The sequence below is a fragment of the Camelus bactrianus genome, chromosome 4 (assembly GCF_048773025.1).
Source record: "Camelus bactrianus isolate YW-2024 breed Bactrian camel chromosome 4, ASM4877302v1, whole genome shotgun sequence".
Lineage (NCBI taxonomy): Eukaryota > Metazoa > Chordata > Mammalia > Artiodactyla > Camelidae > Camelus > Camelus bactrianus.
In genome coordinates this window covers 65,437,181-65,451,972 of record NC_133542.1, presented here as the reverse complement: position 1 = coordinate 65,451,972, position 14,792 = coordinate 65,437,181, and the positions used below count along the sequence as shown (strand labels likewise).

Below are 14,792 nucleotides of genomic sequence, written 5' to 3'. Positions count from 1 at the left end.
TTATCACACTACTTGTGACATGGAGCTAATAATTGGTAGCTACTGTGTTGTCATTATTTGGATAAGTTCTTTGAAGGTTGGGAACATGTTCTCCATGTCTGAATCTCATATAGCACAGGGTAAAATGCAATGGAGTTTGTAGGTCTTGTTAAGATGGTGAACTAACTTTCATGATCTTTCTTCTTCATCAGTAGACCTATTCCTGGGAAGTAAGAAAAATGCTGCAAACAATATCTTGAGGGTCGAATTGAGGTAGCATTAGCAGGAAGGTATGTAACCACCACAATTTCTGCTAGACCTGGATTCTCCTCTTTTAGAGGTAGAGAATTTGTATAAAAACCAAAGACTCCTCCAAAGGTCAACATTTTAAAATGTAGAGAAGAATCCATCTTTGAGCCATGTTTAGTTTTTAGTTAAACACAGTTGAGAATTTGTAAACTGTTGAACTTCCGTTCTATCAAGAATCTTTGAGATCCATCATGTTTTTAAGTATTTTCTATCAGAGAAACATGCTGGTGGTTTGTAAATGTCATTTATTAATATTGACTCTATAATACAAGCAAAAAATTTCCTTCACTTCAAATACAAATGTTATCTATGATTTTTGAGTGTTCTCACTTTCTCCTAAAGGTCTTTTCCCGAAAATGATGGCAAAAGTACTTTGTTTGTTTTAACTTGACCTATCTTTCGCAACTCAGTTTAATTATTTTACAGATTTCCTTCTGAAACAAATGGGTCAGACGAGAGTGCAGATTTTTGCCATTTCAGTAACATATGTAAGAGACATTGTCAGCAAAATTTGTGCATCAAATTTTCTTTTGTGTGCCTTTTTTTCCCCCAATGAAGTCAGTACGAAAGTGTTGGTAAAACAGAACCTTATTAATTCAAAAGAAAGAGTGCCAATGTGACCATAAAACATCTAAATTGTGGGAAAATGTTTAGAGGAATCGGTTTTACTTTTTTAAAATAGGGTACTTATTATATGCTAAGCTAGAAATGAGTTCTAATAAAAGGAAGATGGTAAATAAAAACTTTCTAATGAACATAAACCATCGTAAAAATTTTAAAGATAAAATTTAAATTTTATTCTAAATTCATTATTAGACTCATTTGTCATAGGAAGCTTTGTTTTTCTTGAGCTCTTTTATTAAAATAATTAAAAACCTCACTGAAAAGTGTAACATGAGTTAATTTTTTGAAAAAGATATTCTGTGCCTGAATTAATGCAAATTTTGAATTTGTGGTGTATGAATTAATAGATATTGGAGGATATTCATTCCCTACTAAAAATGAATGTATTTGATTGGTCATTTTTTTCCTGAAGAATGATGCCAGCAGCCTCAGCATGATGTTTTCACTGCCAGTCACAGTCTTTTCTCTACTTCTAGACGGGGACAGACCAAGGAATTATTCCATAGACCCCCTTTGCAGATCTGTCTTATTCTTTGGGCATCCAGTGCCAGTTTCACTACTGTTTAGGTCTTCTCTAGAAATACCACTTCATCAGCCCTGTGTAAACCAGGCCCAGTCTAAAATCACCTCAGTTTGAAAGTGAATCCAGGTAAGTCTCCATCAGTATCAGAGAGGATCTACCAGAGGCATGCTCTCAGATGACAAAACATCAGAGCATTTGCCTGGTTCAGAGACGAAAGGTAAGGACAGTGTGACTTACTGATGTCTAACTCTGAGCCATTTCATCCTAGTGCCAAACTCCCATGTTAGAATCCTTTTGTTTGAATTAATCAAAGTAAATTCTCTAGGTGTAAATCCCTATAAAATATCTCTTCCTTTTATACCTGGGCATTAAATGTCGTTTCAGTTCCAATTTTACTTTTCCTACTTAGAAGTCCCTCTTCTTGCCATTAATAATTAACCAGTAAACCAACTTACTCAAATTCTTCAAGCTCAGTTTATGTAAAAGGAGAGTAACTTCAGGGAGGTTATACCCATGGTTTACTACAACCTCCAGCATGGGCATTTGGGGCATACTTTGTTTTTTAACCTTCCTGGGGAAAAGTTGGGGCCAGGAACAAACGTAAGTAAAAGAACCCATCTTCATTTTTCAATGCATCTTATCAATGTGATGAGTGAAAAAGTAAATTCAACAAACTGTGTTAATTTGTAAATAACTTTCTTCTTCTGGGAACACTAAGTGAATAGCCTCGTCTCTGAATAAGAAAGTCATGGAAGCTTTTGGTTTGATGAGTGGCTAACAACATGTCAGTTTTAAGGGATTGTTATTTGTAAAAATTTACATAAGAGATTATTCAAATTCCTCTTCAAAAAAGCAAAAAATAACCTCAAGATAATAACCTTTCTTAGCATTTATTGCTTATTTCTATTTAGTGCAGAAATTTCCTTGTGTTTTTCATGTACTGAACATTAGTAAAGCAAGGGCTACTTGGGGATCAATTCTAATACTGTGATTTGAAAAGCTTTTGTAATTTCATCTAAATTTATTAGTTAATTCTTCACAAATTTGGTGTTATTGAAATAATGTGCATTTTAAGCTATATCTTTAAAATATGGATCTCATATCAAGAAGTAACATTTTAGTGCTGAAGAGGAACTGGAGAGAATCTAATCAAATCTACTCATTTCACATACAAGGATAAATTCAGATAAAGTAACTTGCCGAAGGTCACACCACTAAGAGAGACAGAAATAGGGCTTACATTAAGGATTGTTCTTTACTACTTCAGTTTTTTCCGTTTTGTCATAAGTGTATATATGTAAGTATGCAAAATATGTTATCAATGTAAATATATACTTATGATGTCATAAATTTATAGCACTCTCTTACCCCCGATCTGATTTTCTCACATGGCACAATCACCCCATTACCTAAATAGTTTTTGTTCATTTCTTCTTGAAAGACAGCCGACTGAAGTTCAGAGAGATTGGATTATATGACTTTAAATTAGTGGTAGAACTAAGGCTAGACTCTGGATCCCATGATACTGAATTTTTCCTACTACTTTGTACTGGCCCTTAATAAGCATCTTCTCTCTTTCCCTGAAAAAGTGAGAGTGTACCATTTACAACATGGAAATTGATAAATTCAACTGACTGATGCAGCAAAAATTATTGAGCACCAACCATGTAATAGGCGCTGAGAACGTAGTAGACGACATAGAGCTTGCATTCAAGTGGAGAGGAAAATGATGAATAAATGAATGAACCAAGAAATGAATGAATAAATAAATAAGGTCAGGTACCATGAAGAAAAAATAAATAAAGGGGAGGAAGATGATAAAGAAATGATGGAACACTATTTAAAATTGTGGACGGGGTGATGGGGTGCAGTGGGGAGAGGGCATAGCTCAAGTGGTGGAGCTCATGCTTAGCACACATGAGGTTCTGGCTTCAATCCCCAGTACCTCCTCTAAAAGTAAGTAAAGAAATAGACCTAATTACCTCCCTCACCGCCCTCCCCCCCTCCCCCCAAATAGTGTGGACAGGAAAGTTTCTCCAAGGAGGTGACACTCAAACAGAACTTGAGGGAAGTGCCAGAGCAAGCCATCCAAGTATCTGGGGAAAAAACATTCCAGGTAGGAGCCAAAGTAGCCTCTCTGTAAGCTCAGTGGCTATATCCTGTACAACTATTGAAAGAAAATAAGAAAAGTATGAAATTCTTTATGTGATAGATTGTGCCACTGATACATCACTAAGGACCACAATCTGTATGAATGGGTGGTCCTAGAGCTATATTTTAGGGAGTTGTAAACATAAATTATTTTACATTTCACCACCACCACACAGATGATCAAAATTAAAACAATACTAAACTGAAAAATGTAAAACTTCTAATAATACCAAAAATAAAACAGCTTTTCCCCTCCTAGGTTTCTCTTGTAAAACTCTTGGTAAATTCAGTTTAGTCTAGCAATTGAAAGTGTTAATTTAGGAAACAGACTGCTTGGGTTTGACTCCTAATTCTGTAATTTAATAGCTGTGTGATCTTGGTTGGGCAAGTTAATTATCAGTTTCCTCTTCTGTAAAACTGGAGTAATAATAAGACCTTCCTCACAGAGTGGTTGTCATAACACAGTAAGATAGATAGATAAATAGATAGATAGATAGATAGATAGATAGATAGATAGATAGATAGATAGATAGATATGCTTAAAATAGTGCCTAGCACTGAGTAAGCTTTCAGTAAATGTACCTTATTATCATCAAAGTGGAATTTTTCTCATTTTCTGCTGTTCCTGCATGTGGGGAACTGAGATGATGGTTACAAGTCTGGAGGTTCTTTCCCCCTTTTTACAATTTTCCTGTAAATGCTTCCAAATTAATTGTCATGTAGGAGAATTGCCAGTTGCTTTAAAGAACTTAATGGCTTCCAAATTAATTTCATTGTTTTTAAAGACTTGCTGATGTTAAAAGACTTTAAATGTCGTAGTAATGTTGACAGGAGCCTGCAATAATTCTGCCAAGTGGGGTGGCCCGTGCCCTCCAGACCTGTTTAGCCACTTGACTTACTCAGTCACATTGTGGTGATTGGAATAGTGAGAGCAACATATGACGATTCACTCCTCTCTCTATTAATAGCACATGTAGCTCTCACTATTCCAATGAATACTTTTGGGATATATAATTAATAACCTAGTTTATATTTGTACGTTTTCTTTTTAAAAAGCAATGAAAATCCACATATTTTAAATTTCTGTTTCAAAAACTTATATAGATTCAACTCTTTATAATCACATGAAAAATAAAACTGAGGGAACAGCCCGTGGTTGCAAACATAGTTTGTAACCTTGACCTCAGTGATACACATAACAACAGAGACTGAGGCCTAAATATAAAGTCCTGCCTCATTCACTTATAAGCCATGTGACCTTGGTCAAATTAACTTCTTATCACTTGTAAAATAGGAATAATAATAATTTCTACAACTAGCCTGTTGTGAATATGAAAAGAGTTGTAAGTGCTAATACAGCCTCTCAGTTACTATTATCATTATTGTTGTAATATTGTTATTATTTGTTCTTCAAGGACCTCCATTACTACTTTAATTTTTATGCATTCCCCAGGTCACTGTTATTCTATCCTTTTCTTTATCCACTCGCTAGGATAACACGATACTTCTAAGATTACTTCCTTTCAACTAATTCCGTGAACTTAATGAATCATAACATTCACTGAGTACTAACCATGCTAGGTGCTTTCATATACCTATTCTCATTTCATCTTTACCGCACCCTGGTAAAGACGGTGATATTTTCACAGGTAAATTAAGTCTCAGAGAGGGTTAGTTACTTTACCATGGTCACTCAGCTAGCAGGTGGCAGAGCTGAAATTCAGCTTCTGATGCCTGTGATGTTTTTTCCTTCATTGGTCAGAAATATTGACCCTGTTTACCAGGAAAATTCTTCCTTTGTTTCAGTAGCTCAGGGAAGGTGCTGTTAGTACCTCTCTAAATGTTAACTAAATCTCCAGCTGTATTTCTCAAGTCTTAATTCCAAGCTATTTCTTCTTGGAAACTATACTGAAATTGTCATAGATCATAAAAAAATTTTTATTTTAAAACATCATTTTTAAGTTTGAGAAAATGTGCCTGTTTTAAATTGAATCTCTCAAATGAGATGGAAAAAAGTCAGAAGTATTATAGATTATGTCATATAAAGATACTGATCCTTCTCTTCTGTTTCAACAGGTATGTCATCTCAGCACCTAAAGTATTCCGTGTTGGAGCATCTGAAAATATTGTAATTCAAGTTTATGGATACACTGAAGCATTTGATGCAACAATCTCTATTAAAAGTTACCCTGACAAGAAGTTTACTTACTCTTTAGGCTATGTCTCTTTATCCACAGAAAATAAATTCCAAAATTCTGCACTCTTAACAGTACGTATTTATCCTTCAGTTTCTTTATACGTATAGAATATTCTCAATAAATTGTGTATCAAATTTGAATATTGATAACATAGAGATTTGATCATTTATACCACTCTGCCACGGTGTGATTATTAGATGATGTCAGTCACTAATTATGATACGGGTGAAAAAGAAAATTCTAAATAGGAGAGTTGTGTCTGCTTTTGGAACAATACCTGCAAACTTTAATGTTCTTATTGGAAAATAAAATTGTATTAATGTGAACATATTTGGAAACAAATTGAAAGCACATGTTTACTGTGAAAATATAAATATAAATATTCATATTGACCTGTAATGCATTGCCTACAAAAACCTATGGATGCCTTGAACATTTGTTTGTTTAAACTCCAATATCCTACAATTATAGCTTCCAAAACTATTAGTTATTGATAAAGTAAATATCTCTCATTTACAACCATAGTTAACAGAAAGAACAACTTGTATCAGATAACTTTTCCTTCTGTTAAGATATTGTATAGCTTGGTTAGAGAAGTGCTTGTACTCATTTCTTATTAAACTAAAAATAACTTTTATACTTACTTTTATTTATTCAAGTGAAAAATATTGTTTTAAATTCTTACATAAATTCAAAAATAAAGAACCAAAAAATCAAAGACTGCTAGACTAGGAACGGTCTCTGAGGTTCATTTAGACCAGTGTTTCTTTAAAGTGAGTTCTCGAAAAAGAAATTAAAATTTCAAATTGTATAAAGAGCTTAAAATTAAAATTATATTGATATTTAGCACTTTAAATTTATTTTATAAATTTTTTAATTTTATAATTATATAAAAGTCATAAGCATAAGAATATTATACTTACTTTTTAGGTCTTTACATAGTTAAGTAACATTGTAAAAAAATAATTTTTTTATATTATAAATAACAAAAAGTCAACACTGAGAGTCCTCCAGAACTTTTTATTCTTTAAAAGGAGTCTATATATTACTTAAGATTGAGAAATACTGATCTAAATAAATTCTAATCAAATGTGGGAATTCTTTCATTAATGTTTTTGATAGTAAATGTTCTAATCTCTTAACAAGTACTTCCACTTATTAGGTTTATTAAGAATTAAAATTCATTTCCTGAAAGTATTATTTTCAGTAGACACTTTCATCTGATGCCACTAGCCATACACATGTGGCTATTACCTTTAAATTTAAGTCAAGCAAATTTAACGAAAATAAAAATTCAGTTCATCACTCATACTAGCAACATTTAAAGTGCTCAAATAGGCACAGGTAACTGGTGGTACCATGTTGCACAGCATAGATACAGGCCATTTCCATCATCACAGAAAGGTCTATTGAACAGTGCTGACTCAGAGGGCTAATTAGAAAGATAAATTCAGGTGGGGAAATCATAAATGTTGATGCATATCTTTAGCATTTAGCTTTCTCTCAACATTACAATGTATCTTTGTTTGCTAATCGTTTGATGTTGTGCCAGGGTCTTCTCTTGGGTCCACTGATTGGAGCGGCAGATCTTATTTATGTGTCACACCTTTAACGAATCATTTGTTCTGCAGTTTCTATTTCTTTCAAGTGGAGAAAGAACTTAGACACTTACAAAGCAATCTGACTGTAGAATCTTTATAGACCTTTACTGTTTTCTAAACTTTTATAGTACTCTTACATATCTAATTCCACGTGATTGGTTCTAATTTTATCCTGTTTTTCCAAAGCCTAAGTTTCCGTAGAAGCACTTTTCTTTCTTCTGTTACTTTTTACATATTAAATGTGCATATCATGCAATGTAAAGCGGATCATTACAATTTCATAGACAAATTGGAAAGCATACAGGTCAACCCATGGGAACAGAAAGATGGAGATACAACACAAAATGTCCTGAACATCAGTGAGGATGTTGAACCAAGGGGATGGCGATCGTGGGCTAATTCAGCAAGCTGGTGAAATGAAAGTTTAAGAGAGTGTCTATAGTGGTAGTTTTACTAAATGCATATAAAATTGGGGGCGCAAGGAACCAAACGGATTTTTAATTGCTTAAAGCTAAATGGTGATCATGATATTTGATATTGATGGGCTTTGGGCAAAATTTATTTACTCTTTTGGCTCCTATACTGCTTTTTAAATAACATGTCTTGTAACCTTAAAATTATTATACTCTTCTCCATCAACGTTGTCTTTTACAGATACAACCCAAACAATTGTCAGGAGGACAAAACCCAGTTTCACATGTGTATTTGGAGGTTGTATCAAAGCATTTTTCAAAATCAAAAAAGGTGCCAGTGACCTACGACAATGGATTTCTCTTCATCCATACAGACAAACCTGTTTACACTCCACACCAGTCAGGTAGAGTATAATGTGCTTCTTTCTCTGGGAGGAGAGGGGTGGGATTGACACTACTGCAGAGCTTTTTAATACTTGACTTTAAGCGGAGACGGTTTTCTGACTTGCTCAAGGGAGTCTCAATTCCCAATTAGTTTTACACTCATAAATATCATTTTAATTTTAAATTTATATGGAAATTGCTAAATAAATAATTTAATGGAATTTAATTTTAAATTAAAATTGATTTTAAATTCAAATTTTAAATTCATACGGAAGTTACAAAAATCAACAATTACATTGTCTACCCCATCAGTTATTTCCATGTAGGAAAAAAGCTATTTAAGAATTGTGAATTGTAGTATTAGGTCTTATCATTAAAAAAGTCTAAGATGTAATTGCAGATATAGTTCTGGCAATGGGAAAATAATTTATTATAGAGCAATGTTCATTTTAAAAGTTCTATTAGTTTAGGGCTAATCCTCAAATTCAAAAAACAAATCAAACCTTAGCAAATCAGATGATTCAGCAAAGAATAAGCTAAATTGCAGAATTATATGGGTATTAATCTTCTAAGGGGGTCTACCTAAAAGTAAGTTCCTGTTAGAACATTGTTTCATATTCATGGTTTACCTGTTAGAGGGGAAAAGAAAGGCAGGATGGCCAGTCAAAACTCTGTGATTGAGGGATGACTGGATTTATTCCCAATAAACCAAAAACACAGAAAAGTATGAATGTTGTCCACATATGTTCACGTGCCTGCAAGGTCTTCAATTCCTCACTCTCCTTCTCTCCATCATTAACTTTTGAGCACATCAGAGATGGAATTATGAGAGAACTGTGTGTGGAAGAGAGAGGTTATGGAGTTTCCATAATGATATTATTGGTGAAGGACAGAGGAAGGGAGGCAGGACCAGCCATCTTTGCTGAAAACCTTTCACATAGTGCATACTTGCTAAGTGTTGGCTGATGATGATGACAGTAGTGGGATGGAACGGGCCTGCACCATTACCTTTTCAGCAGGAGCACCTGCTATCATTATCTCAGGAAGGCAAGGCCTAGGGGGTGGGGTATTGCTATCACTGCCAGAATATTACCACCTCTTGATGCCAAGAAGATAACTTGATATACAAGGAGGCAGTCTCTGCCCATAAAGTTGGGCCCTTTTAAACATCATCATCTGCAGAAACAAATATATCCTCATCCTAGTCCTCCTAAGTTACAGGATGCACCATTAATTGGGTCCTGTTGGGTCTTGCCTACTATTTAGTGTCCTCAGTCTTTGTTCGATAAGTAGTCTGATATCCCAAGCCTGGGACATGTCTTAGCTATCAAGGCTTTCCCTAAGAACAGCCTCATTTGTTATTTCTTTATCAGAACTTTCCTGTAAGAAGGTGTGGTATCCTCATCTACTCTAATCACAGAGGAAAACTAGAGAACGTTCCTCTGAACTTCGACCCACTAGGGAGAGGTAGTGAAGTATAGTGGTTAAAAGCAGACTCTGGAGCCAAATTGTCTGGGTTCAAATCCCAGCTTGGGCTGTTATTAGTTCCGTGACCCTGTGAGAGTTACTCAGTCTCTCTGAGCCCATTTTCCTCGTCTGTAAAATGGAGATAATAATAGAACTTACCTCATACAGTTGTAAGAGTTAAATAGATTCCCACGTGTAAAGCACTCAAACACTGCCTACTACAGAGTAAGCACTAGGAAAGTATTTTCATTATCATTTAATCTGTGGAATAGCACAAAGCCTTATTTACACAGAAGAAAAAGAATTATTGAAAAGTAATTCTTTTAAAAATTGATTACATCTTGCTATTTATAGCTCTGATGTCCTGATCCACGCATTTAATCTGAAGATCCTTGAGGGATTTTTAGTATAAATGTCTTTAGGATAGAAGTGTAAATCTTCAAGGCTTTATAGGATAAGGGACTTTGTAAAGTATTGACCAAAATCCTTCAATTTCACACAGCCTGTGTCCTGCCTTCCCCTCCAGCCTCATTGCCCACCATGCTTCCCGTTGTCTGTGGACACCAGCCAAATTGACCTCTTTTCATTTGCTTTCTCACATCATTTCCCCATCCATAGTAAGGCCTGAGGATCTCTCCCTGGTTTATTCATGCCCCTTTCTTGCCTTGTTAACTCCTACTCAGCCCCTGTGTGTCATCCCACAGAGGGCAGCCTTCTCTGCTTCACATCTCCCACTACACTCTCAGAAAGCCAGGTGGTATCCTTTGTAGCCCTTCCCATCCCTGGAATTTCACATTTACTTGTGAAATCTTATGTTTGCCTCTCTCCTGCACTCCATTAGAGGACTTCTATGTCTGATTTGTCACCACCACATCTCTGTGCCTAGCTTAGTGTCTGCACATAGAAAGCAGTCAATACATTTTTTAAAAATTAATAACCTGTATCTTTGGTACAAAAAATTCTATTAATCTTGCCTTTGATACACCATTGCTGTGAAGACAGGATTAATTTTCTAACCTAACACAAACTGGGCTAGAAAGTGGACAAGTGATAGTCATAAAAGTAATAAAAATAAAATAAAAATAATAAAAATTTATTGGTTAGTTATTATATGCCAGGCTATGCACAGTGTCACACACTGTGAAGCATATACCAGCAGTCCTATTTTCCAGATGAGGGAGCTAAGGTCTAGAGGGATTAAGTATCCTGCTCAAGGTCACATTAGGAAGTGGCAGAGGCAGGATTGAAACCAAAGTTTTGAGCTCTATGGCCTGAGCTCTTAACTTTTGTGGCATACTGCCTCTGGCAGCATCCCAGTGATGCTCAGGCCTGGACCAGGTGTTCATAAGGCAGGAGGGAGGAGGGAGCGGGGAGACAGGGTGAGGAAAAGGGGCTAGCAGACTAGGAGGATTTACTGAGCATTTTGCTTTGATCTTATGATCTTAGTGAAACCAGTTTTAGAGAGCTTTATGTGTGGCTTCTTATGTACGGCTTTGAGTAATACCGACACTTTAAAAGGTTTATGACATCAGTTCAATTTTATTCTGTGGTTAAAGTTTTGGCCATTTTGAACATTAGCTTTTTAAAGCATTTGAGCATCAGTAAAACCCTAGAGAAACTATGATGTCATTGGAAGGAACTAGATCAGCATGTGTCAAGCAGCTATGCGTTAAAACTTAAGCAGATGCATTTTTTTAAAGGTGGGGATCCATTAACTGACGGAAAGAAATGGAAGAGAACTAATTGGTATTGAGCTCTTGCCATTATTCTTTTAACAGTGAGAGAACAATTGTAGGATCTGGCTCAATAAATACAACAAAACCATACAATTCAAAGCTGTCTTTAGTAACAATAGGAGATAATTGGGGGTCTGGTAAGAGTGTGTAATGTCTGACTCAAACTGCCTAACTTTCCATTAAAAACTTCAACTTTAACATGAGAAAATTTATTATACTCCCATATAACCATATGGTAGACATCACTATTTTGTTACTTAATAATGTATATGTCTGCAAAATAACTTTTTCTTTCTTTTAAATATGGATTTTCATGTATTGACTGTGTATTGAATTTTTAAAATAAGGCTCATCTCTTTTAAGGGTGATTATTGTAAAAAAAAATTCAAAATACCCTCGTGCTTAGCAAAGTTTTTTATGATATCAATTATTCTTGCAGTAAAGGTTAGAGTTTATTCACTGAATGATGACTTGAAACCAGCCAAAAGAGAAACTGTCTTGACTTTCATAGTAAGTATGTTATTTAAGTAAGTATGTTACTTATTTAAATAATAATTTAACTCATCTTCTGGATGAGATACATTGTTCCATAACCCTGCTCTAACACCATACTAACTCATTCAATGTTCAGGAAATGGTTATTGAACACCTTCTGTGAGTATAACATTGAAGGTCTAGCCGTCTGCAATAGACACGTGTAAAAATCTCATGCAGATGAAATCTCAACAAGTTATGATTTTGAACTAAATCACTTAAATACATCCTTTGTGATTTTTTCTTAAAGAATACCCATCAATCACTAAGAATGAATTGTCTATTGTGTATGAGATTTTATAATTTGAATAATGCAAGATAAAGAACTATAATCTGTGGCACTTTTATACTTAAGGAACTTAGGGTTTAGTAACTGACATACAACACATGAAAAATAGTCCTAACCTGCCTCTTATCAGCCATGATATACATAACAGATGATACGCACACGTACAATAAACTCCCATTTGTGTCACAACCCTACACATATTTGTGGGGGAATAACTCCTCATGTACTAGCAGCAGCTATATTAGTATTGGTTCTTCGCTATAGGCTGCAGTACCTTTTCTCCTACTCAAAAAACCAAAACACAGAAAACCTTAACTGAACACAAGTGAAAAAAAGAGTATTAATCAAGAATAACCTTGAATCCTTTACAACTTACAAAAATCATGAACCTTTCACAGACTTTAACATCTGACTATTTTATAATGAATTCCTTGAGAAACATCAGAGTGTTTCAAGATTGTGGTTAATAATTATTGATATAGACTGTAAACTCTGGGAGTCCAGAAAAGAGATCAGGGTGGCAAAGGGAGGCTTAAGGAGGAAGTGAGATTTGACCTGGGCCTAGAAAAATGAGTAGACTTTAGATATACCGCGAAGATGTTGGAAGATTGCTAGAAAAGAAAAGACAGGGAGCAGAGATGCAGAAGTGACCGGGATAGGACAGGAAGAAAGCAAATCTGCTTCAGGAGCAGCGGCATCACTGGGAACAGAAAAGGAGATTTGGAAGTTAGAACAAGGCCAGGAACTTGGATGAGCAGACTTTGAAGTTAAGACTTCATGTGGCAGGTTGTAGGGGGCCACTGTAGATTTACTGCAGGGGGCTAAGACAAAGGATGGAAGGGAAACTGGTAGCCATGAGTGTTACTACAGTGGAAGTAGAGGAGTGCGGAACAAGGGAAACATTTTGGGCTCTTGCAAAAACCTAGATGCAGGGAGAGGTGTGATATTGGCAGCAGAAGCAATGCAGAGAGGCCTCTCAGACTGCCTGAATGACAGGGTGAGTAGAGGATGCAAGAGGGGCATTGACAGAAGTGAGGAAGCTGCTTTACAGACCTGAAGATAAATATCAAACCCCAAAGCAAATTTACCAGTTGATAACTGTGGGTCCACCTGGGCTGAATTGTCTTAAAGCTCTGAGTCTTTTCCTTTGAAACCCAAGGTTGGAGTTTAGGAGAATAGATTTGTATACATGAGTAAATTCTAGAGAACAAAACCGAGCTAGAGTATAAACCAAACAAAACTATACAGTAGGACAAATGATGCTTGAGCTCAGAAGGAGAACTAACTGGAGGAGAGAGTGAGGGACACTACAATCCTTTTCTGGAATAAAATACTGGGTAAAACTTTGAGCTGGGCTTCAATGAAAGGAATAGACAGGCTTAAATAGAAAAAAACAATGAATCACTTCCCATGTAAGAAGTAGGAGGATGAGTTAAGCTATAGCCTATGGCAACAGGAAGAAATAAGAAATGAGGACAGTGAATAAACTGACTGATGTGAGAAGTCTGGAAGAGAACTAAGGAGTGTTGGTGTCAGCTCAAGTGCCCTCTTTCTCAATCAGAAGGTACTAGAGGATGCAGGCAGATCCCATCTTCTGCCCTCCTCTGTGGCTGAACTTAAGTGATGCAGAATCCTGGCTTCACACAAGAGTGGATGCCAGGCTTCCTGTGTATGAGCTAACCCAGGAAGAGAAGATTGGTGACTCTAATCCCACCACAGAGGGGAGTCAGAGTGCAGGAACTGTACTGAAAACAATACTCGAGAGGGATCATCTTAGAAGCACCATGCACAGTGGGCTGCAGGGATCAAGAACAGCTGGGAAGATATTTGGCTATGATTCTAATTCTTGTTCAAAATAGTCCTTTATAACTCAAAAAATACCTTAAAATCCCAACCATGAATTTCACAGTCACAGCACATGGTAGTAAATTTCTGGGTTAAGGCCAAAATGCACCTCCACATCCAGCCCATAGAAAGTAAAAAACAAAACAAAACAAAACAAAACCCTCACTTCAATAATTTTCAAACCCACACACAAAAGGAAGTCTATGGGAAAGCTTGCAAGTTTGCTTAACCATTTTTAGTGTTCTATCAAGCTCAAAACGTCCATATTGCAGTTAGAAAATGTATAGCTAATAAGTACATTTTACAGCACATTTGCTAAGGAAAGCTTCAAATGAACAGATACGAAATTTAGATTCAGGAGTCTATAAAGCAAGTTAATATTTGGTTCATTATAGTATCAGTTATTGTCATATTTCTTTTTTTTTTTTTCATCATACAATGTAGAGTTGAGTCTCTTCTAGATAATTGAGACTAGGATAACCTGAACATTGATATATGCTTTTTCTTTTCTTTCTTTCTTTTTTCATTCTTTTTTTTTTTTTTTTTTTTTTTGGTGAGGCAGGAGATGGAAGAGGACCAAAAAGAGGAAGGGAAGTGACTTAAATGAATCATATTTGCCTTTCACAACATTTAAGTGATCTTCCTCCCTCATATTTAACTTGAAGACATGGATATTTGTTAGTAAATATTTCTGTAGATCTAAGACCATATAATCAGTTAACTTTAAAAATTATGTGCT

The 14,792-nt window shown here is 35.5% G+C and overlaps 1 protein-coding gene across 2 annotated transcripts in view; it reads left to right on the top strand.

Annotated features, from left to right (window-relative positions):
- The first annotated feature begins 1,268 nt into the window (after positions 1–1,268).
- The window catches only part of C5 (complement C5), a 75,586-nt gene continuing 62,062 nt past the window's right edge, over positions 1,269–14,792 (top strand). The window contains exons 1-4 of one of the 2 annotated variants that reach the window (XM_074362130.1): positions 1,269–2,035; positions 5,663–5,855; positions 8,040–8,202; positions 11,825–11,895. In XM_074362130.1, the coding sequence (XP_074218231.1) occupies positions 1,971–2,035; positions 5,663–5,855; positions 8,040–8,202; positions 11,825–11,895 (492 nt within the window). In that variant the 5' untranslated portion in view covers positions 1,269–1,970. The remainder of the gene's footprint in view (positions 2,036–5,662; positions 5,856–8,039; positions 8,203–11,824; positions 11,896–14,792) is intronic. The other variant, XM_074362129.1, reaches the window with a different exon arrangement.